At 37.1% G+C, this 24,562-nt stretch overlaps 1 protein-coding gene across 4 annotated transcripts in view; it reads left to right on the forward strand.

Annotated features, from left to right (window-relative positions):
• The window catches only part of TRIO (trio Rho guanine nucleotide exchange factor), a 292,427-nt gene that overhangs the window by 194,580 nt on the left and 73,285 nt on the right, over positions 1-24,562 (forward strand). For all 4 annotated transcript variants that reach the window (XM_081950510.1, XM_081950507.1, XM_081950508.1 and 1 more), the window contains 10 exons: positions 258-324; positions 908-1,017; positions 4,170-4,239; positions 5,216-5,305; positions 6,859-6,951; positions 9,934-10,045; positions 13,158-13,348; positions 13,960-14,061; positions 15,186-15,328; positions 16,174-16,273. In XM_081950510.1, the coding sequence (XP_081806636.1) occupies positions 258-324; positions 908-1,017; positions 4,170-4,239; positions 5,216-5,305; positions 6,859-6,951; positions 9,934-10,045; positions 13,158-13,348; positions 13,960-14,061; positions 15,186-15,328; positions 16,174-16,273 (1,078 nt within the window). The remainder of the gene's footprint in view (positions 1-257; positions 325-907; positions 1,018-4,169; positions 4,240-5,215; positions 5,306-6,858; positions 6,952-9,933; positions 10,046-13,157; positions 13,349-13,959; positions 14,062-15,185; positions 15,329-16,173; positions 16,274-24,562) is intronic.

The following is a 24,562-nucleotide window of genomic DNA, read 5'->3' on the forward strand; positions in this document are numbered from 1 at the left end:
TAGAGGACAGAATGCTTCCAAGATGAGACAATATTTACTTATGCAAAAGCAATGTTAAAACATTTTATTATCATTTTTACTGACCTTAATAGTCCACATTTTTTCTAGTTGCAGTTCTCATCCACCTGTGCTCTTGAGCTCATCAAATATATTTTACTATGTAAAATCCTTGCCATGTATCTAATTTCTGTTCAGAATGATATATGATGAAATGGATAGTCTAAAGTTGTCTCTCTCTCTCTCTTGTGTATGGAAAGGTTCATCATGGCTGAGCTTATCCAGACAGAGAAGGCTTATGTAAGAGATCTCCGGGAATGTATGGATGTAAGTTCTTCCTTTCAAGCTAAATGTGGGTTCTCAAATAGATTCCCCACCCCCCACCCCACTGTCGTATTGTATGATCTGTAACCATAGAGTTGTGCAGTGCTGTATCAGAAGTAGGCGTGTTTGTCAATTAAATCAAGAATTGCCAGCGCGATCAGCTTCTTGTTTTTCTCTTTAAACATTCCTATGTTGATTGAACAGGGACAATAGCATATCTGTTCATTTTCAGGCACAATGAACTGGTTGCTGCTTTTGTTAAGCTTTTATTGTTTTGTTGAAGGGATAATGTTCTATTATTGCTTCCACTGTTACATTGCACATTCGAGAACTGGCTTATTCTCTCTGAGCAAAAACTCCCCTCTTCTGTATTTCAGGGTTTGGTTTTAGACTGTTAGTTTTTCATTGGCATGTTGCACTTGTTAGGATCTCCTGATTATAATACCAAAAAATAGTATTATACAAATCTGAAATAGACATTTTATAAAGTCCCGTATGATTTTGCATATATTAGTTTGAGGATGGTTGGTTATATCTAGATAATTGTTAAGCCAACTTTGCTTCCCCTCCTTTTTTTTTTAACCAGACATATCTCTGGGAAATAACAAGTGGTGTTGAAGAGATCCCACCTGGTATTGTCAACAAAGAGCACATCATTTTTGGAAACATGCAGGAGATCTATGAATTCCATAACAAGTGAGTGAAGAGTGTCACCCATGACCCTTCTTTTAGGAAAAAAAGAGAGTGATCTAATGATTTCTGATATATTAAATGAATATATGGTTTTATTTTGCTATTATTATTTATTTTATTTTGCAGGTTGAAGGTTCAATGAGTGGAGCTTGACAATTTTCAGAATTAGCATTGTTTTATTCTGGTTTTCTATTTAAGTAGATCTTAAAATGGACTTGCTTTATTCTGGTCTGGAAATTTTATGTAAATAGGCTGATCTAGGTTGTTCAGCCACCCAGACAATGAGTTGCTTGGGTTTTGCTGCATAATACATAAAACTGATAAATAGAACACATCAGCTTTTATCTGTGAGATGACTGATAATGCTAAAAAGGATCTGAGAATAGCATTAAAGCCTTAATTCAGACTTACTAGATGGCATAGTCTGAATTCAGGATTTATTTGAAGCTCCAGACTCACTAGATGCACATAAAAATTATTCTGTAGTGTCTCCCACACCAAATTTCCTTCCCTTAGTAAGGATCCCTAATTTAATATACTGTATCTTTTTTCTCTGTTAATATTTGTGGAGTCTAAAATTTGCTGTGAATAAGTAACAGATGAAAAAATCTATTACAACCAGCTTGCAAGCATACCTGCAAAACGCAATGCTTGGTTTGCAAAAGTCTTATTTAATACATAAATGTTTCCGCATAGAGTGCAAGATGGGAAAAAGCAATTGTCTTGCCCTCTGAAGCCCCCAACTGTTGTAATTCTGAGCTGCACGCACAGTCATCTCCTTTTAATTTGTCTCACTAGTCCATGTGAACATTAGGTAGTTCAAAATTTCCTTATGTGAAAAATCTCTACACTACATATATTGCCCAATGGTTATGCTTAGAATTATGGCTACATCAGTTCTCAATATGTAATGAAGGGAATTTTATTTTTTATATTGTAACTATTCTGTGGAAAAGATGTTTAGGCATAAAAGAAATCAATGAGTGTCCAACCACATCTTAAATCATTAGAACTTGCTAAAAACTGAAGAATTTCAGGGTAGAAAGGGTAAACTGATTTTGTGGAGCTGCTGATGGTTGCAGAATAAAGAGCCAGCAAGTTTTTTGTAATTCCTCTCCAGACAAAAGAGAGGATTGAGATCACCCACAAGTGCTTCAGGCAGAGATCCCAAGATAGCAGTTTACCATAGTTTTAAAGCTCTGGAAGATGAGGGCCAATAAACATCTTGCTCAAACTGTCTTTGAAAGGACTATGAGTTTGCATACTTTCTTCTCTAATCACTTTTGGAAATTGCTTGTTAACTGCTTTCATATATTGGGAATCTTTGGACCTACAGGTTTTACAGAACTGTATGTGATGGAATGTAGTAGGCTGGATTCCAAGGAAGGAGGGGATACATTCCAGAGGAATAAGAAACAGTTCAGTCCAGATATTTTGTGTGAAAGGGTGAAGATAGCCCCTCCCTAATGTTTCTCAGAGTATATGGTAGATACAGATAGTAGAGTACTTAGCCTGATTCTGTATATAAGTGTGGGAACAATAAAGTCAACTTGGAAGAATCACCATGTGTTATTTTTAGTTTGGGGCCTACCTGACATAGGTGAGTTTTCTTCAATCCTTAAGGAAAGAAGTTTTAAATACAAATATAAGGAATATAAAAAAATCTGGAATAAACAGCAAAAGATTGATATAACACTTTGATTTTAAAAAGATACCAATGGACAGAGTCAAAATAAATTTGAAATAAAATTTTGGAATTAATTGTAAAGAATCTTTCTCATGGGGAAATGCTTTTGTTTTGAATTCTGTTAAAAAAATTTAAATCAAATACTAGAGGGAACTAAAAAGAACTAAAGATTGCATTCAAAAGAGAAGAGCAGTCAAATTCAGCTTACAAACAGAATGAAATAAAATATTTTGACATTAGTTATATTAAAAATTATTTTTAAACAAGGGACCCAGAAATTAATTTTGAGAAGGTATACCTCTATAGTAGACTATGTTTAAAAATATTATGGAAAAAGAACAAGTTTTACCTGACATGATTGAGATTTGAAAGTTGATTTTAAAATGACATGGAAAAAGATACTACACTGGAGGTACAAAAGAAATTGTCTGATCTCTTAATAATTAAAAGGGATATACAAATAACATTTTCCTATGTGGGATTTACAAGAGGCTTGTTAAAGTCTTGAAGAATTTTGTGAGAAGGGACAAAGAAAAAGTAAAAATAAATCAAGTTCTGGGACATTATTTACAAGATCTATAATTAAGATTGTTTGAAATAAAAGGAGTTAATATAAAGTTGGTTTTTTTGATCAAGATTATAGTAGGTATATTGTTATCTCTTGTAACCCTTAATGGATTTTTGCTGACACTGGGAGTAAAATGACAAGACTTTATGTTGCTTATAGATAAGAGATAAAATATGAGAACAAGAGATCATTTGCTGTATTTTAGGAGAAGTGATAAATTACTAAAATTGGTTATACTTATCGTGATAAATGAGGAAGTCACTTCTTTATATATGTCTTTACTATATTCTTATTTTTTTTCTTTTCTATTTTTTCTGCTTTTTTCTTTTCTGCCTCTTATTTTTTCTTATTTTTTCGTTTTTATTGTTGTAAATTGTAATCTTTAATAAAATTGTTATAATAAAATAACTTGCTAATTGTTCATGAACTTATAGTATAGATTGATTTTATAAAGCTTGGAAATACAAGCATTCTCTTTCTGTAATAGGTTTGTTTGTTAGTTTGTTTGTTTGTATGGTCAATTTTAGATCATTTAAGTTGCAATGAAGTCAGTAAATAAGTGCTAATTTTCCTATTAGTTATTTCAATGTGTATGTTTTATTTAATGCATAGGGGACTATGAGCCAGTTCTAGCTTATCACAGCTAAAAGGCACCACATTTTGTAAGTCTGGCATGATTATAATGTACCATAACCTGACATAGCATAGTTGTAACTATAGCTAGATCATTGTTTCCTGGAACTATAAAGTATAGTTTAGTTCTAAGGCTAGATTGACTGGATTATTCTGCACAAGTATTGTATATAACAATATGTTATAGCCACTATGGATAGTATAATTACAACGTAGAAAGGAAAGAGGAACATGTTAATGGTTTTATTCAATCATTTCTTTAAACAGTATATTCCTAAAAGAGCTGGAGAAATATGAGCAGCTACCTGAAGATGTTGGTCATTGCTTTGTTACCTGGGTAAGATGTTGGTCATTGCTTTGTTACCTTTGCTAAATGATCAATTGTATTTTGAGTTGTGATCATCCACACTTGAAAAATAAAACTATGGCCTAATAGAAGAGATTTATAGTGTGAGATAATAAATACAGATAGTTCTCATCTAGAAACCACAATTGAGCCCAAAATTTCTGTTGCTAAATGAAACAGTGAATTGTTAAGTGAATTTTGCCCCATTTTACAATTTTTCTTGCCATAGTTATTAAGTGAATCAGTGCAATTTTTAAGTTAGTAATAAGGCTGTTAAGTGAATCTGACTTCCTCGTTGATTTTGCTTGTCAGAAGGTCACAAAAGGTTATCAAATGACCTCGGGACACTGCAACAATCATAAATATCAGTTGCCAAGCATCTGAAATTTGATCACATGACCATGGGGATGTTGCAATGGTCATAACCATCGTAAATCAATTTTTTCACTGCTGTTGTAACTTTGAATGGTCACTAAATGGACTGTTATAAGTCAAAGACTCCCTGTACAATAGAGCTCTTCAGCTCAGGAAAGAGACCTCCACTCTAACTGGCGAATATAGAAAAGTATCTTTTGAGTTATGGGATGTGAATAGGCATCCTGTCAGGTTCATGTAATATTAAGCAGTGTTCTTCAAGCTGCTGGATGTAATATTAACATGAATTTAAAGCACCTCATGACTAATCTTTAAAATTTATTGTTGCAAAAGAGGTTTAATAGGCGAGATATTTCTTAGAAATATCTTATGATTCAGGATATACAGTATCTGAACACATGCATTTGGGAGGCCAGGTGAATCAGTTTATAACATAACTAAGATATACCATTTTTCCTTTTGTAATAGTTATTCTTCTTGCATGCCAGATTCTTTATTCAACAGATTTAAACTCAAATAATTCTCAAATAGCCAAGTTTCCACCAGATGGAGCTTTTTACAAATCATTTCAATCTTTTTTTTTCCTTTGCAGGCAGACAAGTTCCAAATGTATGTGACTTACTGCAAAAACAAACCAGACTCAACTCAGCTAATTTTAGAGCATGCAGGAGCATATTTTGATGTAAGTACAGGATTATAGTGCTGCATTTATACCACGAGCTCTGAAAGTATATTTATGGGCATGGCACACACATTTGCGTGTACATATATGCAAATGCACATAGTGAGAATTCAGCATTAGCTTTGAAAGAATATGGATGAAAGTTCGACATGAACCCTATTCAAAGAATAATCCCACAGATCTTTTAATTACAGTGAACAAAGCTTTCTCTTGGAGGATTTAGTTTCATTGTAGTTGTTAACACTCACTATGCTAAAACTGTGTGATATCATGATGACATCAGAATGACCTGATTTTTATTCCAATTACCTCAGGTCAGTTTGACTGTCACAAATGTGAAGAACATTTGTGTATGTTCTTCATTTGACTGATCCTATTAAAAGATAGGTTAATATTTATATGCCCCGGGAAGAATTCAGTTCTGAACGCCTCTTCCAGGACTTTTTTTTCCCCCAAAAAGAAAAGATACAATGAAAGATGTAAGGTAAGACTGCCAACTGTCAATTACTGACACAGAATGAAACCAATAATGTAATACATTATGTTTTGTAAATCTTTAAATAATAATGGAGGTGGGGAGAAGGTTATAACTGTAATTCCTTTTATTGGATTTGGAAGGCTGTTTTAAGAAAGAAATTATCTTTAAATCAATAAGCTTATATTGGCATACATCTTTCTTTGTCCAGCGCTAATCCACCCAATTTTATACCTATCTCTATTAAAGACACATCCAGAATCCCACTGAATAAATATTTCTCTTACAATATCCTAAAATCTATTTATGGAATTCAGAATGAAATCTGAACAATCAAAATATTTTGATATATCAGAGTATTCAAGAACTGTAAAATAATATATTTGCTCCTTCTCAGTAAATTAGTCTTGTTTCACTTTGCCAGAAGAAGCACTTTTTACACATATTTATCTATTTATTTAGCAAATTCATATAGCCACCCTCTCAGAAATATGACTGAAGGCAGCACACAACAAAACAGTTAAAAACTAATATAAACTATTAAAAACAGCTAAATATAGATAAAATCAAGATTTTTGCTACCATCATTGCACTTCAGAAATGTTCCTTTAAAGTACTAAAGACAGGGAAGTGATTTTTTCTCAGAGCAGTTTACATCAAAATGCTATATAATACCAAAATCAAAAAGAAAAGCATAATCAAATTGTTAGAATCTAAAGCAGGATTCTTCACACTGATAGAAATTGGAGCAAGTACACCGGCCATAATTATACTACATTTAACAAAATATAACAAAAGTGATAGCTTGAATAGGCTTAGTAGTGATGTTGATGTTTTATGTTGCATTAATATGTTGCTGAGCTAGAATTTCCTAGAGGCCTGGCTGGCATGGCTAGTGGTGAAATGGCTTTCACAGTTTTTAACACATAGGTCAAGCATAAATATACATACGCTAATTGATGAGGAATATGATGGCATTGATTTAGGACTTCCTCTGAGTTTTTATAATGAAAAAAATACCTGCAAATTGTCTAAGTTAATTTATACTTGCTTCTCAAATATTTAACCTGTACTGCAGGAAATACAACAGCGGCATGGCTTAGCCAATTCAATCTCATCTTACCTTATCAAACCAGTTCAAAGGATAACAAAATACCAACTCCTTCTAAAGGTGAGTGTCAGTGTGGCCTTCATTTGTGTAGCTGGATACCTTTTTTACACTGAAAATATGCTTTTTGAAAAATACAGTTCTATTGGGCTACAGCTAAATAAAAGAACTCTTTATGAGTGACCCAACATATATTATGCTGGCCTAGCTTGGTATAAAAAGTACCTTAAAGCAACTTTCACCACGGGGGGAAGAGGGAATGGTTTTGTGCGAGGGGCAGGCACTCACCTGCCACTCCTGTTAGTGGAGATTCCAGGAGAAATATACTACCAGGTATATAAAGTAAAGAATAAAGTAATCTTACCAGATTCTTCCAAATGGTTGGTTTAGAAATCACAAATGAAATCAGGCTCATTAGATATCACCCAATATCACCAGAAATTGAGGATATCTTTCATTTCCCCCCCCCCCCATAATTATCTGCATATAATTCCTTTAAGACAGGCAGGTGCCCAAAACGGTCGTGGCCTATTTGCAACCTGACTACATGAATAAGGATTACTTTTTTTTAAAATGCTGCTGCCACTTGATCTTATCAGAAGTCTTTTTAAACTTGACTGGAGTTTACACTTAGGAGGAGAATCAGGTTACAATAGATGGTTAGCTAGAATAGGATAAAATGAGTCTCATGGTAGAGAAAGATCCTATCATATCCTGTATACTACAGCAGCTGATGGTGCTAGAATTCAGAGATGGTCCCAAGTCCTTGGTGGTTTGGCAGAATCAGGTGGGAATAAGCAGTCATTGAAATAGCTGCCCAATCATTTAGGATTCTAAAATTGAAGGTGAGAAGCTTCAAATGATGAAGCAGAGTATCAGATCCTTTTAGCTGAGGTTTTCATTTGGGTGAGGTCATTTATCAGTTTGGAGTGAGTTATCGCTATGTTGATGATAGATGCAGTGGATATTCTTATACAATATTTGGTGGCAGTGAGGACCTGGATGGGATGAAACAAATTGAATTGATGGAATTGCTACGTGTCCAGAATTGTTTATATACTACAGTAGCCCCTATGCTGGCTTTCAATAGGGTTGTATAGGGTTTCTCCCTGATGTATACCTTCTGTATGAGCAGCCAGGCAGCCTTTGCTCTTCTCCAACTGATGCCAGTTACAGCCTTTTTGGAAGTAAGAAACCCTGATGACCATTATTGATGCCCTTACTTCCTTGAGAGTCAACTACTACAAAACACTGTATTTGGAACTGTTTTTTTTACCCAGATTATGGGTACACCGCTGTTTCAAACCATCCAATTTGAGCTTTTGGTCGTTTCTCAATCACATCCTGAGCAACAGTTAGAAACTTAATCATAATATTCTCTCCCAGTCACATCAACTTACAGAAGCAGCCCATCTATAGATACACTCATGGTGTGAATGGCAAAGACTTCAAAGGTCTTTTTTGGTTTGTGTTTTGCCCTAAGTCCTTGGCCTCCTTTTCCTATGTTTTGGCTTTATGTAATTAGACTGCATAGCCCCAACCCCAACTGTATAAGATCAAGAAGCTGAGAAAAAACTTTTTAAAATGAATATGTATCTTCTGTGCAGACAATCTTACATTTCATGAACCAATTCTTGTTAGTAGTTTCCCTTATTTCCATTTGCCTCTATATTTTATTTAATTTAAAATGTTGCCTATCTTTCCTTTTCACTCAAGTATGCAGCCAGCAAAAAATCACTTTGTGCATCACAAACCAGTGTTTCTGCACATTACAATGTACTTTCAAGGGACCAAAAAGCCTATTAAAGGTAATTAAAGGAGGCTTAACAGATGGTAGAAAGTGCATTTGATTAAGCAGTGGAAATTTAGCAACCTGTATATTGACAGAGCTATGTACAAAATGTTTGGGATATTCAGAAAACGTCCTTGTATTAAATGCAATTAATTCATCTTTGGAATATTTTTTAATGTTCCAGTAAAAGAACGAAGCAATATCTTGACATTTGGAAATAGGTTTCTATAATTTTAACTGGAATGCAGAAAAAAAAATGGAATGCCATTGCCATTTGTTAAATGAAAAGACAGTGCTGTTTTCCTGTACATTGACTTCTTAAATAATGAAGCAAAGCAATGGAGATGGCTTACAGCGGGGATCTCCAAACTTGGCAACTTTAAGACTTATGGACTTCAATTCCCAGAATTCCACAGCCACTGCGCTGAATCCTTTGGTACATTGTTTCTCAACCTTGGTAACTTTGCTTTGCTTTGTTCTTTCTTTTACATCATTTGGTACATAGCTCCAACAATACACAGGGTGCTTGAGTCTCCACTGCTTATTCATATGGACCTTCTACCATCTGTTAAGCCTCCTTTAATTGCTTTTATTAGGCTTGCAAAGCCAAGTTTTCAATGCCTTGTAAAAAGCCAGCACTAACCTCTAACATAATTTATGTTTTTTAAAGATTGATTTAGTTTCACAGGCATTCTCAGAAAATAATGTCTCTTTCTCTATAAATTCTGTATATTAATCTGTCCATGAAGAAGAAGAAAATAAATGATATGTTGGAGAACATCATTAAGCTAAAGATGATTGGTACAATATTGTCAGTTTTGTTCCTGACAAATGGGTGTTTACTTTCTTGGGTAGCATCCATTTTTTGAGGGCACTCTGAAGATGCATTGAAGACTTTAGAGGACTAAGTTGTGGTTTGGCTAATGACTTCAAGCCTCCCTCTTAATTTCTCTGAAATATAGACATATGCAAGATAGATCAGAAAGCTAAGTGTTCACTATGACATAAACCCCATCCCTCATGTTCCTTTGTGTGATGTCACAGTGCAAGTATGAAAGAGCAGAACTTGTGCCATGTGGTCACAATGCCCATCTTAATCTTCTGGTATCATTGTAGTTGGAAACAAACACCTGTATCCTAAACATCCCAGGTTAGAATATTGGCATCTTATTAAAAGATTGCAAATGACATGTTCTGGGTATATAAGATTTAATAGAAATAAACGACTGAATAGTAATGTGATACCTTTACAGGAGTTACTCACCTGCTGTGAAGAGGGTAAAGGTGAGATTAAAGATGGCTTAGAAGTTATGCTTAGTGTACCAAAGCGAGCCAATGATGCCATGCATCTCAGTATGCTGGAAGGTAAGATTCATGGTTATTTATTTTCCGTGTATTCTATTACTTCTAAGATATTATTAAAAGCTTGTTTAATGTAGGTTTATATAATATCATTTCTTAATCTTCTGATGAATTTTCTGAAGGTTTTTTCTTCGTAACCTTAGAATTATGATTGTTCTATATTTTTAAAAATGCAGGTTATTTGCTTATAATCATGTTGTGTTTACAAATATTTGAAACCAAATCTGTTGTATCATTTAGTCATAGCTATTGTTTTTTAACATTCTGTTTTGATTGATGGAGAAGAATGCAGCTAGTCAACCTCTTGTAATTGTTCCTGGGGTAAAGTTATTAGCAGCAAATCTCCTCTAAAGTCACCTGAATTTGGACAAGCCTACTTTTAGAACTACCACCAAATTGTGTCTAAATGAAATATGAAGAGTCCTGTTCAGGCAGAGCAGAAAATATGTAGGTCTGCAAATTTATGCATTTCTCACAAAAAAAAACAATGGTAAAAGATTAGCTATTCTAATCTTGATTAAAGTCTAGATGTTTTTGTCATTTCATTGCCTGTTGAAAGATCATAAATGTTTGCAATTTTTTTTAAAAGCCTTTAATTCAGTATTTAATTGCCCCTTGGAAAGCTGATTAGACAATGAAATGTGATATTACTTATGCTGTCACATATAAATGAAGAGACAGCATAATACATTTAAGAAAATTTAAAATATTTTTTAACAGAAAGGGTACAGGTAATCCTCAACTTGCAACGTTTTGTTTAGTGATTGTTCAAAGTTACAACAGCACTGAAAAAAGTGAGCTGACCATTTTTCAGTTACAACAATTTCAGCATCCCAGTGGTCATATAATCAAAATTCAGAGGCTTGGTAACTGACTCATATTTATGAGTGTCCCAGGGTCATGGGGTCACCTTTTGTGACCTTCTGACAAGCAAAGTCAATTGGAAGCCAGATTCACTTAACAACCATGTTGCTAACTTAACAACTGTAGTGATTCACTTAACAAATGTCTCAGTTAGCAACAGAAATTTTGGGTTCAATTGTGATCATGTTGAGGACTGCCATACTGCTATAACATCTTCTCAATAGATTCTTGTATATACTCAGGCAATATAATTTTAATATTTGTCACGGTGTTTCACTTCTTTTGAGCATGTTGCTGTTGGAATCTCCAAATATGAATAAAAGTTTGTCACATTGCTACCACAGGTACATTAAACAGAATTGTTGGAATAAGTGTGGCATTCAGATTAATAGTCAAGAAATATGTGCGTAGACTACATGGAATATTCTAATACGTCTCTTTCACAGTCATTATTTCAAACAAATGATGCTGAACATTTGTGTAGCAGACTGGTTGATGTGATAAATCGAAGCATTCCATTTTAAAAACTAATCTCTAAATCTCATAATCCATCTGTTGTTTTTTAGTTGACTGATTTTTTTAATTTGACTGATTATGCTGATCATTAAAAAAAAGTATTTGTTAATTCTGAATACATATATTTTCTGCTTGGGGAAGCATAGCTAATCATGATATAAATCTAAAATACTTTTTGTCAGTATTATGTTTTAGTATTTTGATATCTAGCTAGCATATTTAGTTTAATGCAGATTTTTTTTACTGAGTGCTTCCTCATTTTAAATATTTTTTTTGTTATGTGGCTTTAATAAACCAGTGTTCTCATAATGTTAAAGATGACATTTATTAATAGAGATTTCCAAAGATCTTTATAATGATTGGCAGCTTTGATGAATACAACCTACAATTTTCAAATGACTACTGTACAGTAAAGAAATGTCATTAGGGCTGTTTCATACATAATGCCATGTTTCCTGTTTTAAGAGCATAAAATTAACAGTTTTGAACAATATACTGTACACATAAAAAATTGAAACAAAGTAATTCTTGATTGTTTGAAAACATTTTTGATAGGAAACCAATTCATTCTAAAATGTAGTAAAGGTAACAATGTTAATAGCCTTTCTGTTTGGACAGATCTAAAAAAATTTCAAGTATTAGTTCTTTTTAAGATACCATCTAGAAAATACCCTGTTTCTCTGAAAATAAGACCTCCTCGGATAATAAGCCCAATCGGGCTTTTGAGTACATGCCCTAAAATAAGCCCTCACCCAAAAATAAGTCCTCTCCTAAAATATTTAAAAGCATGTGCAGCTGGTCCCCGCCATTTCCTGGAGGGGAAGGGAGAATGTGCCCCACATGCACCTGCCATCCACGCGGAAGGGCCTCCCAGAGGCCGCTACAGCAAACCCTAGCGACCACACCCCTTCTCTTAATGGTGGCCACAAAAAAAGCGGCAGGTCCAGTGATGCTAGGGCTGGCAAGAGTATGCCAGAAACAGAGACAGAACTGGGAGCTGCGGGCACAGTACACTACTCCCTTGAAATGGTTTTCTCTCCAATCTCTCCTCTGCAAAAAGAGGAAAGAGTTAGGGGAAGGAGAAATGACCTCAGAAATTGCTTGTTTTTTTCCTCCCCTCTCCCTGCAGAGCAGAGAAATTGGAGAGAGAGAGAGAGATTTCAAGAGAATACTGTCAGCTGTTTACGTAGTTCACCTGTTTCCCACACCTGTGCTTGCCAGCATAATTACATTGCTTTTGATGTATAGAAGAACAAACTTTCTTGCAATTGCTTTCTCTCCAATCTGTCTCCTCTGCAGTGGGGGAAAAGAAAACCGGTCCCTACTGTTAAGGTGATCACTTGACTGAGACTGATCCTGCAAAGGTCCTAAATGGGCTATAAAGTTTATTTTTTTTCCAGCACTTTCATAATTTTGAATGATTGCTGAATGAATAGTCAGTAAGTGAGGATTACTTGTTTGCAGTCTCTGTGCTGCTTAAACTACAGCTGTTTTATATATATAGTTCCCTTTCATGAACAGCCAATCTCTAAAGGAATTATTGATTATGTAAACCTTATATACCTTTACTAAAGAACGACTTCCAAGACAACAACTACATTTCTAAGGTCTTCCTGGAAGAGTGATTTAAAAAAAAACCTATTATAAGAAAATGAACTAAGTTTTATCACACACCCATGTCTCTTTCTCTCTCTCCTTTTCTTCTTTCCTTGAATTCTTCCAACTTGCTTCCTAGGTTTTGATGAGAACATTGAATCTCAGGGCGAACTTATCCTTCAGGAATCCTTCCAAGTGTGGGATCCAAAAACTCTCATCCGGAAAGGGCGTGAAAGACATCTCTTTCTTTTTGAGATGTCACTTGTCTTTAGTAAAGAAGTGAAAGACTCTAGTGGAAGAAGTAAATACATTTACAAGAGCAAGTTGTTTGTAAGTTACTATTACACTGGAAAAAAACAAAGCCAAACATAGTTGCTAACAACTTACAGTACGCTCAGCTATTGGAAAATGGAGTAAAATTGCTCTCAGATTTTTCTTAAAAGATGTCCAGTTTGTTAAGTCATAAGTATATTATTGAATATAACACTTTTTACATAACTGCAAAAGAAACTGATCTTTTGGACACCGAGGAATAGATTCTGAAATATTTTGAAAACTGTTCTCTTAAGCAGAGAGATACATAATGTAGCATTATTCTTTAATCATGAAGCAAATCTGCAGTAAAAAGAATATTTGAAGGGCACATATTGCCAGTCATTCCAATTTGCATGAACGCTTTTTATTAATACAGTGAAATATGTTTGGTTGGTCCCAAGTAAGGCTTTGAAATACTGACGAAGTTATTCTTTTGAATCATGTAAGCTAGCCAGGAAATAATAACTGCTTATTACCACACAACTGCTTATTATGTACTTTAACTTTTGATGAAACATTTTTGGTGATTAAGAGGTAACTGATTTTTAAAACCCATTAAAAATGTGTTTTCATGTTACAAAACTTTTCCCACACCAAAAACTAATCCTTCTTCCTTTAATTTTCAGACTTCTGAGCTGGGTGTCACAGAGCATGTAGAAGGTGATCCCTGTAAATTTGCACTGTGGGTTGGAAGAACTCCTACTTCAGACAATAAAATTGTGCTAAAGGTAATTGGTATATTTCTAAACAGAGTGGGCAATCTCTGAGGCGGTTCAACATTTTGACATGGGATTGTTGGTTTTTTTCTTAATTTGGAGGCTATTTTGAAGACATAAACAAAGAAACTGCCACTGAAAACTGTCCATTTTAAAACTGAATTTTATTGATACAATCTTAGAATGCTGGAAGCTACTTATAGCCTGAATGCTGAGGGCTCCCATGCCTGATGTTAAGTGTATTTTGGTTTATAGGTAGTCCTTGACTTACAAATATTCATTTAGTGACCATTCGAAGTTACAGTGGCACTGAAAAAAATGCCATCTGACCATTTTTCACACTTACAACCATTGCAGCATCTCCATTGTCATATGATCAAAATTCGGATGCTTGGAAGCAACCATGTATGTATGACTGTTGCAGTGTCCCTGGATCATGTGATCAGTTTCTGCGATCTTCTGACAAGCAAAGTCAATGATGGAGCCATATTTACTTAACCATGATACTAACTTAACTGCAGTGAATCACTTAACAGTTACAGCAAGAAAGGTCATAAAATAACACAAAACTCACTTAACAACTGACTTGCTTAGCAACAGAAAGTTTGGGCTTAATTGTGGCCATAAGTCAAAGACTACCTATAATAGAATGCCACTTTAAAACAGATATGCGACTCATAATACCCAAGATTCAAAGCAACATTCATGTCTTGAAGACCAAAGTTGCAAACAAGACATGACACTTCTTTTGAATAGTGTGTCATCCTAAGGAACTCACACAAACTTTGTGGAAGTAAATGTGCCAAGAAACTGGAAGTACCTATGTGTAAATTTTGAACAGGATTTTCTGATGCTTCTAAGAAGTCTTATAATTATACTATATGTTCCTGATTTGCTGTCATGATCCCTAGAGATTGTATACAGATCAGGGATGTAAAATGCAGGAAGCACGTCTTATCTTAAAAACAATAAATATTAGCAAAATAGGAATTCATTTTTCAGAAGTAAAGAGCAAAAAATTTTCTACCAGTGCTTTGTTTAATTCTTGTTTAATACGTTCTGTTACGTTATGAGCATGACTTTTCAAAAGTTTATTTTTAACGATATACTTAAACAATATATTCTTTATCTTTAAGGCTTCCAGTATTGAGAACAAGCAAGACTGGATCAAACATATCAGAGAAGTAATACAGGAAAGAACAATTCATCTCAAAGGGGCCTTAAAAGAGCCTATTCACATTCCTAAAACTGCATCAACCACAAAACAAAAGGGAAGGAGGTTAGTAGAAGTCTGCTCTATTGCAAGAAATGGTTCTTGTCTTTTATGAGATCCATCTTAACAGAGTGGCTAAACTATTTTTGGGGAAAATATATTCTGTGTTTTTAAAAAAAGCATTCTGGATGATGATGCTAAGTTGTAATATATTGAAAACATATATAGGTAGATTAGAACCTTAAATAAAGGCATAATCAAATTTGAATGATAAATCACTCTGTTTAGAAAGTTTACTATATAATGTATAAAATTTCAAAAAAAAGTTAAATGGTAATAGGAATGAACCAAATGAAGTAATGTGTCTGCAAGAATTATAGCATTTTGAACTTCTTAGGAAAAAAGTCTGGAAGGAAGAAAGACAATAAAAATGCCTGTATTGTCCTGAGATTTAACTACATATATAATAAAGTATTAATTATGAAATATTGATAGATATAAATTCAATGTGTAATACTATAGTGAAGAAAAGGTAGCTGGAAATATGTTTTTTACACTGTCTCAAAATATTAGAACCCAGTAGCGTATCCTGGTATGAGTCTCAAAATAGATAAAAGATAAGAGATGAACTAGGATTTGCAATTACATGATAAATTCCGGGAGATTTCAACAAGGAATTGGACAGATTCATAGAACATAAGGTGACTGATCAGTTGGTACTGTACATATTTAGTACTTGTTATATTTAGCTGTAATAGTATTTGTTAAGGAACTGATGAACAGAAGAATACATTCCGCACTATTCTGTTCTGAATTGAAATACCAAGCTAATTCAGTATATAAGATGATCATTATTAAGAAATTGAGTTAAGAAATTTCTGCAAGAGAGATACAACATTTTATGCTTACAGGGATGGAGACGATCTGGATAGTCAAGGAGAGGGGAGCAGTCAACCTGACACTATTTCAATCGCATCACGAACCTCCCAAAATACATTGGATAGTGATAAGGTAAACCAAAGATAATGAATTTGATTGTTTCCTGTGTTATTTAGCACAACTTACAATGAAATCATGCATACATTTTTCTCTTACTGCGCACGAACGAGTCTCCAGAACATAGAAATTAGAAACCTGAAGCTTATTTTAAGAATTGGATTTTATCTTCATTTTTATATCCTCTGATCTCCAGTAAATTCAGAGCTGGTTGTATATATCTTCCAGATGGTCAATAGCACTAAGCTATTAATGCTAGTGTTCCTTTAGTTTCAGCTATGAAAATTAGATCCTTTCAATTTGTGCAACACCATTCACATAGATGAAAAACATATTTATATGCTTAAAGAGAACATAGGCATTTGTACAATTACAGAGAAAGGAGGTGGTTGTTTCCCCATCAGTTGAGAGGGGTGTGTGTATGTGTGTTTATGTGTGATTATGTGAGATAGGATAGGGGCAAGAAAAGGAGCAGAACATACCCCTGCTCTGATAGAGGCTTTTTTCTTTAGTCAGCCTTCTCATTTGAAAAGCAAATTACTGAAGATGCATCTACCCCTTTGGCCTAATGTTACCCTTCAAAAAACTTTCATGAAGTGAGACATTTCTTGCTCTACATAGCTTTTTGATCTTAGAGGATGCTGTTTAAGAGTCCCTAGTATTTAATTGTTTTTATATTATTTATATTGTTATTCATGTATTTTATCTGCATTTTATCTGACTGTACACCGCCCCGAGTCCCTTTTTGGGAGAGGGGGCGGTTTAGAAATCCAAATAAATAAATAAATAAATAAGTGCATGTACAATTAGCAAAACTTTAAAATTCTTTTGACATAATGAACAATAAACCACATCATGGCTTCTGGTATTTTGACTTGGTACAAACTACTAGGTTGATTAATTTATGCTTTTAACATTTCTATTAAAACTAAATGGCCAGAGACAGATTTATACCCCTAATAAGACATGCCAAGATTTAAAACTTCCATATTCTTTATTTCTATGCAGATAGTTATAGTTCTAATTCTATTAAGAATTTTATGCAAATAAAAATGAAGATCAAATTAAGGCCACTCCTTAATTGGGGACTTCTTCGTGTTCTTTGGTGTTTTTTTAAATTATCTATCTAAGAGAAAAATGAGTTAAATCTCTTATATTGAAAAAGCTTATGTCTCTGGCAATATAGATCCCAAGCCTCAGTTTATGCTTGTAGATAAAAGCCAATTGTCAGCCCCTCTTCATCCAGTACATTAGTGTGAAAGAAGTGTGTTTTATCTAATAATGTGAGATCATGATTCTTGTTCATTAATTGGTAATTCTATTAATTAAATAAATGTGTATGGTTTCCAGAAATACTTTTCTGTTCCCTTATTTTGCTTGAATTTTCCTTATGTTGCTTAGAAATTAGATTTTAAAATGTTTTTTAAAAGTCATACAAAACCTGAGTGAAGTTTCTTGGCTTGTTTAAATATTTTAAAGGAGTAAAGAAGTTATTAAGAATCCCTGGGGCTGTTTCTTTGTTAGTTGGTTTGTAGTTGTAGCAGCTGGAAGCATTTCTAAATTGAGGAAGTACATTTACCCTCTATTTTAACAAACAAATTTCTCTTCTCTGCCTTAATAACCTTGGAACGAAACTTTAGAGGGAAGAGTCATGAATTCTGCACTTCGAATGAAAGTTTGGAGGGGTCCATAAGGCCACATTAGCCTTGCTAAGATGAATAATCTTTGGAACTTTTCCTTACAAATGTCTTTTTTATATGCATCAGACACACAGGTCCTTTCGAAGCATTATGAATGCAACCAGTAACAGCTTGATCAGTCTGCACAATCTTAATGCTTTGTGATGTTTACTAACCTCATTTTTCCCTGCAGATGTTCATCCTGAGTGTAGTTGGCAGCATCAGGGAAGCCTTCCAAGATACAACTGCACTTGTGTTGTCTTCTGTGTGATCCAGGTTTCTAATAATAATGCTTCCCGACTTATGGAAACCAATATGACTGCAGTTGTATTAAGAAAGACTTTACTGCATACATTTGTAGTAAAAGTGTGAATCACTGAAAAGAAAAAAAATTGCTGGAGTAAAGTTGATGGAGGAGGGGAAGGGTTGAATACTTCTTATTTGTAATACCTAAAAACTCCTCCTGAGAAAATGTCATATATTTGAGGAAAATGCCAACTGTGTACAGATGGATAGCACTTAACTGTATTTCATCATGGCCAGGATCCCATGGAGTATCATGATGTTTGAATAATAGGGATGAAAATGGAATATCGGTTTCCCACATAGAGACCAATACCATATGCAAAATTTAAAGTACGTGTTGTCTTCTGATTGAAATTTATAGCTTTCTTGAGGTTTGGAGGATTGGAAAATTCGTTTGGAGCATTTCTCAAATGAGATCTTCCCAATTTGGCAGTTTGAAATTATTTTACTGAGATATTTTAGGATTAAGTGTACGCAAACCAAGAACTTCCAAATTCAATTACAGTTCTTCTCCCATTAGCCAGTCACTCCTTTCTTTAATCTTCCTTCCTAGGTTCCTCCCTTCTTTCCTTCTACTTATACCTCACTATTTATTACTAAAAAGCCAATCTTCTAATGTGGACATCACTATATTTTTTGCTATTTCAATTTGAATCTACACTAACAAGGCCAATTTTATATTATCTATTTAGGATGATTCAAACACAAATTTTCTATTTGCAGCATTCTTTCCTTAGAAGATCTACTTATTGCCTTGTTGTTTTGTGATCAGACTTTAAATTAAAAAAGCCCCTTTCTCAGACCGCTTCAGGAATACAGCTGTTTTCAATTGTTTCTGACTCCAATCTAAGGGAAGTAATATAAAAATAAATCATTTTTAAAAGCCCCAAGGGCTTTTTTTGCCTGCCTACCCTTTCCACCCCGAAATAAATTATCTTTTGACATAATTTTGAGTGGATGGAGTGCTAACAACAATGGAGTGGCAACAAAAACGGAATGCACAGGTACAGTATAGGTGATACCATACTCAGTAGTAGTAACTGTGAAAGGGATCTTGGAGTCCTAGTGGACAACCATTTAAATATGAGCCAGCAGTGTGCAGCAGCTGCCAAAAAAGCCAACACAGTTCTAGGCTGCATCAACAGAGGGATAGAATCAAGATCACGTGAAGTGTTAATACCACTTTATAATGCCTTGGTAAGGCCACACTTGGAATACTGCATTCAGTTCTGGTCGCCACGATGTAAAAAAGATGTGGAGACTCTAGAAAGAGTGCAGAGAAGAGCAACAAAGATGATTAGGGGACTGGAGACTAAAACATATGAAGAACGGTTGCAGGAACTGGGTATGTTTAGCTTAAGAGAAAGAAGGACTAGGGGAGACATGATAGCATTATTCCAATATCTCAGAGGTTGCCACAAAGAAGAGGGAGTCAAACTATTCTCCAAAGCACCTGAGGGTAGAACAAGAAGCAATGGGTGGAAACTAATCAAGGAGAGAAGCAATTTAGAACTGAGGAGGAATTTCCTGACAGTGAGAACAATTAATCAGTGGAACAGCTTGCCTCCAGAAGTTGTGAATGCCCCAACACTGGAAGTCTTTAAGAAGATGTTGGATAGCTATTTGTCTGAAACGGTATAGGGTTTCCTGCCTAGGCAGGGGGTTGGACTAGAAGACCTCCAAGGTCCCTTCCAACTCTACTATTGTAATATAAGCAGAACAGAATGGGTGTAGATGAAGAAGGGTACCCCCTCATACACTTAAGGGGGAAGGCAACATGTTTCTGAAAATGCACACCTCTTAACTTGACTGGAAATTATCCTGAGAGATTATTTGGGAACAATTCCTTTCTGTGTCTTGATGGATAGAAACTGATTTATTTTGCTTCATTATGAGAAACATACATCGTCTTTTCTCTTTACCCTCTCCCCCTTCCCACTTTCAAAACTAAGATCAGAAAGCCAAGCTTTTACAGACTGTGGTCATGGGAAAGTTTTGGGAACATTCCAGCTGGACTAACTGAAGTTATAATACATTATGTAGAAAGGAAGTGGAAAATTAGTCTGTACATTTATTTTTATTTTATTTATTTATAAGGATTGTCTGATGAACTGGAAAGATACACCTTAGCCCTGGATGACCAGAGACCTACCAAAAAGTAATATTCAAAAAAATGAACTGGTTGTGTCCCTTTTGTAATGCAAATCGCCACGAGTAATACATTCCTTCTCCAGACCACATAGTGCATTATTCAAAGCTCAGAAGTGAAATTAAATTCTGATTATTGTATTCTCCTGTTATCGTGGAGACAACAGCCGGACTGGGTTTACTCTCTCCAGTAACCATTTGGACTGAGTCTACACTTATGATGTCATCGGGCCCTTGTGACTCCTACCCAGTTCAGACTCAGTCCAACCAGGACTAGCAGTGAGAATTGATCTCTCCTCCAAATTTTAGCATTTATAGCATTAATTGGTGATTTTTACAAAAAAAATCCTTTAAATTGGCTTTTTAAATCATTTTTTTCTTCTGACCAAATTGGAGGGAAATTCAAAACTGCTTCCAGACTGCCTCTCTTCAGCCGTTCTGACTGCCTGCGGCCATGAGTTCACTCAGCAAGCCTGCCTTGCAGTCAGATTGGCCAGCTCACGAACTACGGCTCCATAGCTGTTTCTCCAAGGTGTTCCTGGACTCTGGGCACTCGAAGAGACTCATAACCAGCCCTTTCACGTGCAGCTGTTCCAGGCAAGGTTGGTGGTCATTCTGTGGAGCGCCTAGCCACTTTGAGTGTTGGCGGCCATTTTGTGGGTCGGAAAATCGAAGATAGCAGTGCCATTTTGAGGCTTGTAAAAGTCTTGGAAGAAAAAAAGTCGGCCATTTGGGACACTTTCAAAAATGCGCAAACTCTGCAGCAGCCGTTACAAGTGTCCGGCGACCTAGGATAATTCCAGGTGGACCGGATCAGGAGCTCCTGACCATCAAACGGGTGAGACTGTTGCCTATCTTTATTGTGGCTTGATTTATGTCGGCGGAGATGGCTGACCAAGCTGTGTCTGCAGATAGAGGATTAGAGGAGGCAGGGCCATCGGGGGCGAAGAGCAGTAAGAAGAGGCAAGCCCAAGAGGCTCTTTCCTCAGGGGTAAATCCCAAGGTCTCTAAAGCCACTACAGGGCAGAAGAGCGAAGGCAGAAGGCTCTTGAGAAAGAATTTCAGAGGGCCCAAAGACAACAAGTTCTAACTGCCCAACCCTTCCCCCTCCTCCCGAGGCTCTCCAAGTTGTCTCCCCAGATCCACCTGTCTTGCCTCCCATGGGCCCTTGCCCTTCACTGGCAGATTCAGATGGGGAATTGTCTTCTTCTGAGTCATCTTCTTCTATAAAACCTGACAACAGAGGCAATTTCTTTAATGTCCCTCTCAATAGGGAACACACTTTTGAGCAGGCTTCCCTCCCTATGGCGCATGGTTCAGGAATTCCCCAAGCCATGTACACCTCTCCTGCAGATATGGCAACTATCATTGCTGAAACTATCAAACAGGTCATGGCTGCTGGCATACAACAGCGCCCCCAACCTGCTCCATCACATACCCACAAGCATAAATCTTCTGCAGCTGGTCAACAACCTGATCCCTCTGCTTGTACTTCTCAGGCCTCAGTTGGTGGTGAACAAGATAATCTGTGGGATTCAGATTTGTCTGATGACGAGGTGGTCACCCCAGATGCCCCGCTTTGCCGGATTATTTAAAACCAAGCACTGCTTAAGGCCATTACAGCTGCTACCTTACCATCTTCTGCTTCAGCTTCTACTTCACAGGAAAAACCAGCAGAACCAGCTACAACTGAGGGTCCCAGTACCCCATTCACCGAACCTACTGTGGAAAAGGAGGTGATCCCTGTTCCCAAGATCTTCTTGAACATGATCCAGAAGCAGTGGGAGTCCCCGGGCACGGGCCCACAGCCGACCAACCTCGACAAACGTCTCTATAACATTGCCCTGGAACTCACCAAATTCCTCGAGACTCCCCCACTGGACGCACCGGTTGCAGCACTTTCATCCCCTACTGTGGTCTCTGGATCCCCTGAAGAGGTCCTCAAGCCTGAAGAGAAAAGGCCATACCAAACGTTAGTCAAAAAATATCAGGCAGGGGCCTGGGCCATTAGGGCCTCCATTGCCACTTCCTTTTTCTCTAGAGCGGCCCTAGTCTGGATTGAACAGCTTCAGGAGCACATTTCTCCTACTGACACTAGATCACATAGGGACCTCAACAAGATTAGGGCAGTCGTTGAATACGTGACTTATTCTTCTCTCAATGCTGCCAGGTTCTCTTCCAAAGCCATGGCTCTTCGGTCATGGCCAGGCGTCTGCTTTGGCTCAAGCCATGGCAGGCAGAAGTGGCACCTGGCAGCCTCCCCCTTCAGTGGCACCCAATTATTTGGTACCACTTTGGATCCATACCTCATGGAATCTAAAGACAAGCGCAAGGTCCTTTCATCTATCTATAAAAAACAGGACAATCGTTCCGCTCCTTACTACAGGAGGTCGCTCTTTCGGCCGGCGGAAGGGGAAACGTCATTCTCCCGTCTGCAATGTCAGTCCTACACTCCCATACAGAGATCTCACTAGGACAGATCTAATAGAAACGCACAGCGTTTCTCCCCCAAGGTCTTACCGTGGAGGAAGCAACCGCCAATTTTCACGACAAAAATGACTATCTGCACTCTCTTCCGATCAGAGGCCGCCTGGCGTTCTTTGCCCACCGCTGGGCAAAGAGACCACAACAGACAATTGGGTATCCAAGACTGTCAAATTTGGCCTCATGCTGGAATTCTTCTCCATCCCCCAGGAACACTTCGTGCCATGCCCAGTCTCTCGGTGTCCTCACAAGAGGGCATCAGTGTCCTCATAAGAGGGCATCAGTGTCCTCACAAGAGGACACTGATGGAACAGGCCATTCAGCACCTGTTGGAGATCCGGTTCTTCCCTATCAGGAAGGGCAGGGTTTTTACTCCCACCTGTTTGTGCTACTGAAGAATTCCGGTGGATGGAGAACAATTTTGGATCTAAAACCGTTGAACTGCCATATTGTCTACCAGCGGTTCAAAATGCATTCTCTGCACACCATCCTGCAGGGAGTCAGGAAAGGCGACTTCCTCACGTTGGTAGACTTGACCGAAGCTTACCTTCATATTTCCATCTTCATAGACCACTGAAAATATCTCCATTTCTCTTATGGGGGGAGGCACTTCCAGTACTGAGCTCTTCCGTTCGGACTGTCCTCGGCTCCCAGAGTATTCACAAAGGTGCTGGCTGCCCTAGCCGCCCACATCAGGTCATTTCCAGTTCGGATTGTCTGTTACCTGGATGACATCCTCTTGTTGTCTAGGACTCCGACTCAAGCAGAAAGGGATCTCGCTCTCACCATTCACACCCTGAGGAATCACAGGTTTGGGGTGAATCTCAAGAAGAGTCACCTTGTTCCCGGCACTCTTCACCTCGGGTCTTGATAGATACCATGGTGGGAAGGGTGTTTCTGTCCAATGACCACATTCTCAGTCTGAAGGAAATTATCAGGAAGGTGCTGCGCCTACGGTTGTCCCATGGGCCAGGTTCCACAGCAGGACCCTTCAATGGTTCATGCTTCCCCATCAAAAGGTCAACAGGAGCTGCTCCCCTCTCCAGGTTCCCCTTCCCAGTCAGGTCTTACAGTCCCTCAAATGGTGGCAATCCCCGGAAATTTTGCAAGGGACCTTGTTCAGGGATCGAGACCGTCTCACACTTACGACAGACACAAGTCTGACGGGGTGAGGGGCACTCATGCAGGACCTAGTGGCTCAGGGTCAGTGGCCCTTCAAAGAGAGTCAAAACAGCATAAATTGGCTAGAGTCATGGACAGTTCGCTTCGCCCTCAAACAATTCCAACACAGGGTTCAGGACTGCCACATATTAGTCCTAACAAACAATACCATGACCAAGGTACACATAAACAGGCAGAAGGAAACACATTCCTGGCCTCTGATGCAAGAGTCCAACCTGTTGTGCTGGTGGGCGGAATCTCACCTATCATCTCTCAGGGCAGAGCACATTTCAAGGCCTCCAACGTCCAGGCAGGCAGGCTGAGCTTGACCAGGTTAGATCAGGTGGAGTGGAGCGTTCATCCAAACATCTTCCATCGACTGCCACTACGATTCGGTCTCCCAGTCCTAGACCTGTTTGCGACAGCAGACAACAACCAGGTATCCAGGTATTACTAATGGTTCATGGATCCCATGGCAGAAGGAGTAGACTCCCTCAGGTGCCATTGGCCCAAAGGTCTCCTGTAC

The sequence above is a fragment of the Natrix helvetica genome (assembly GCF_964273705.1).
Source record: "Natrix helvetica genome assembly, chromosome: 4".
Taxonomy (NCBI): Eukaryota; Metazoa; Chordata; class Lepidosauria; order Squamata; family Natricidae; genus Natrix; species Natrix helvetica.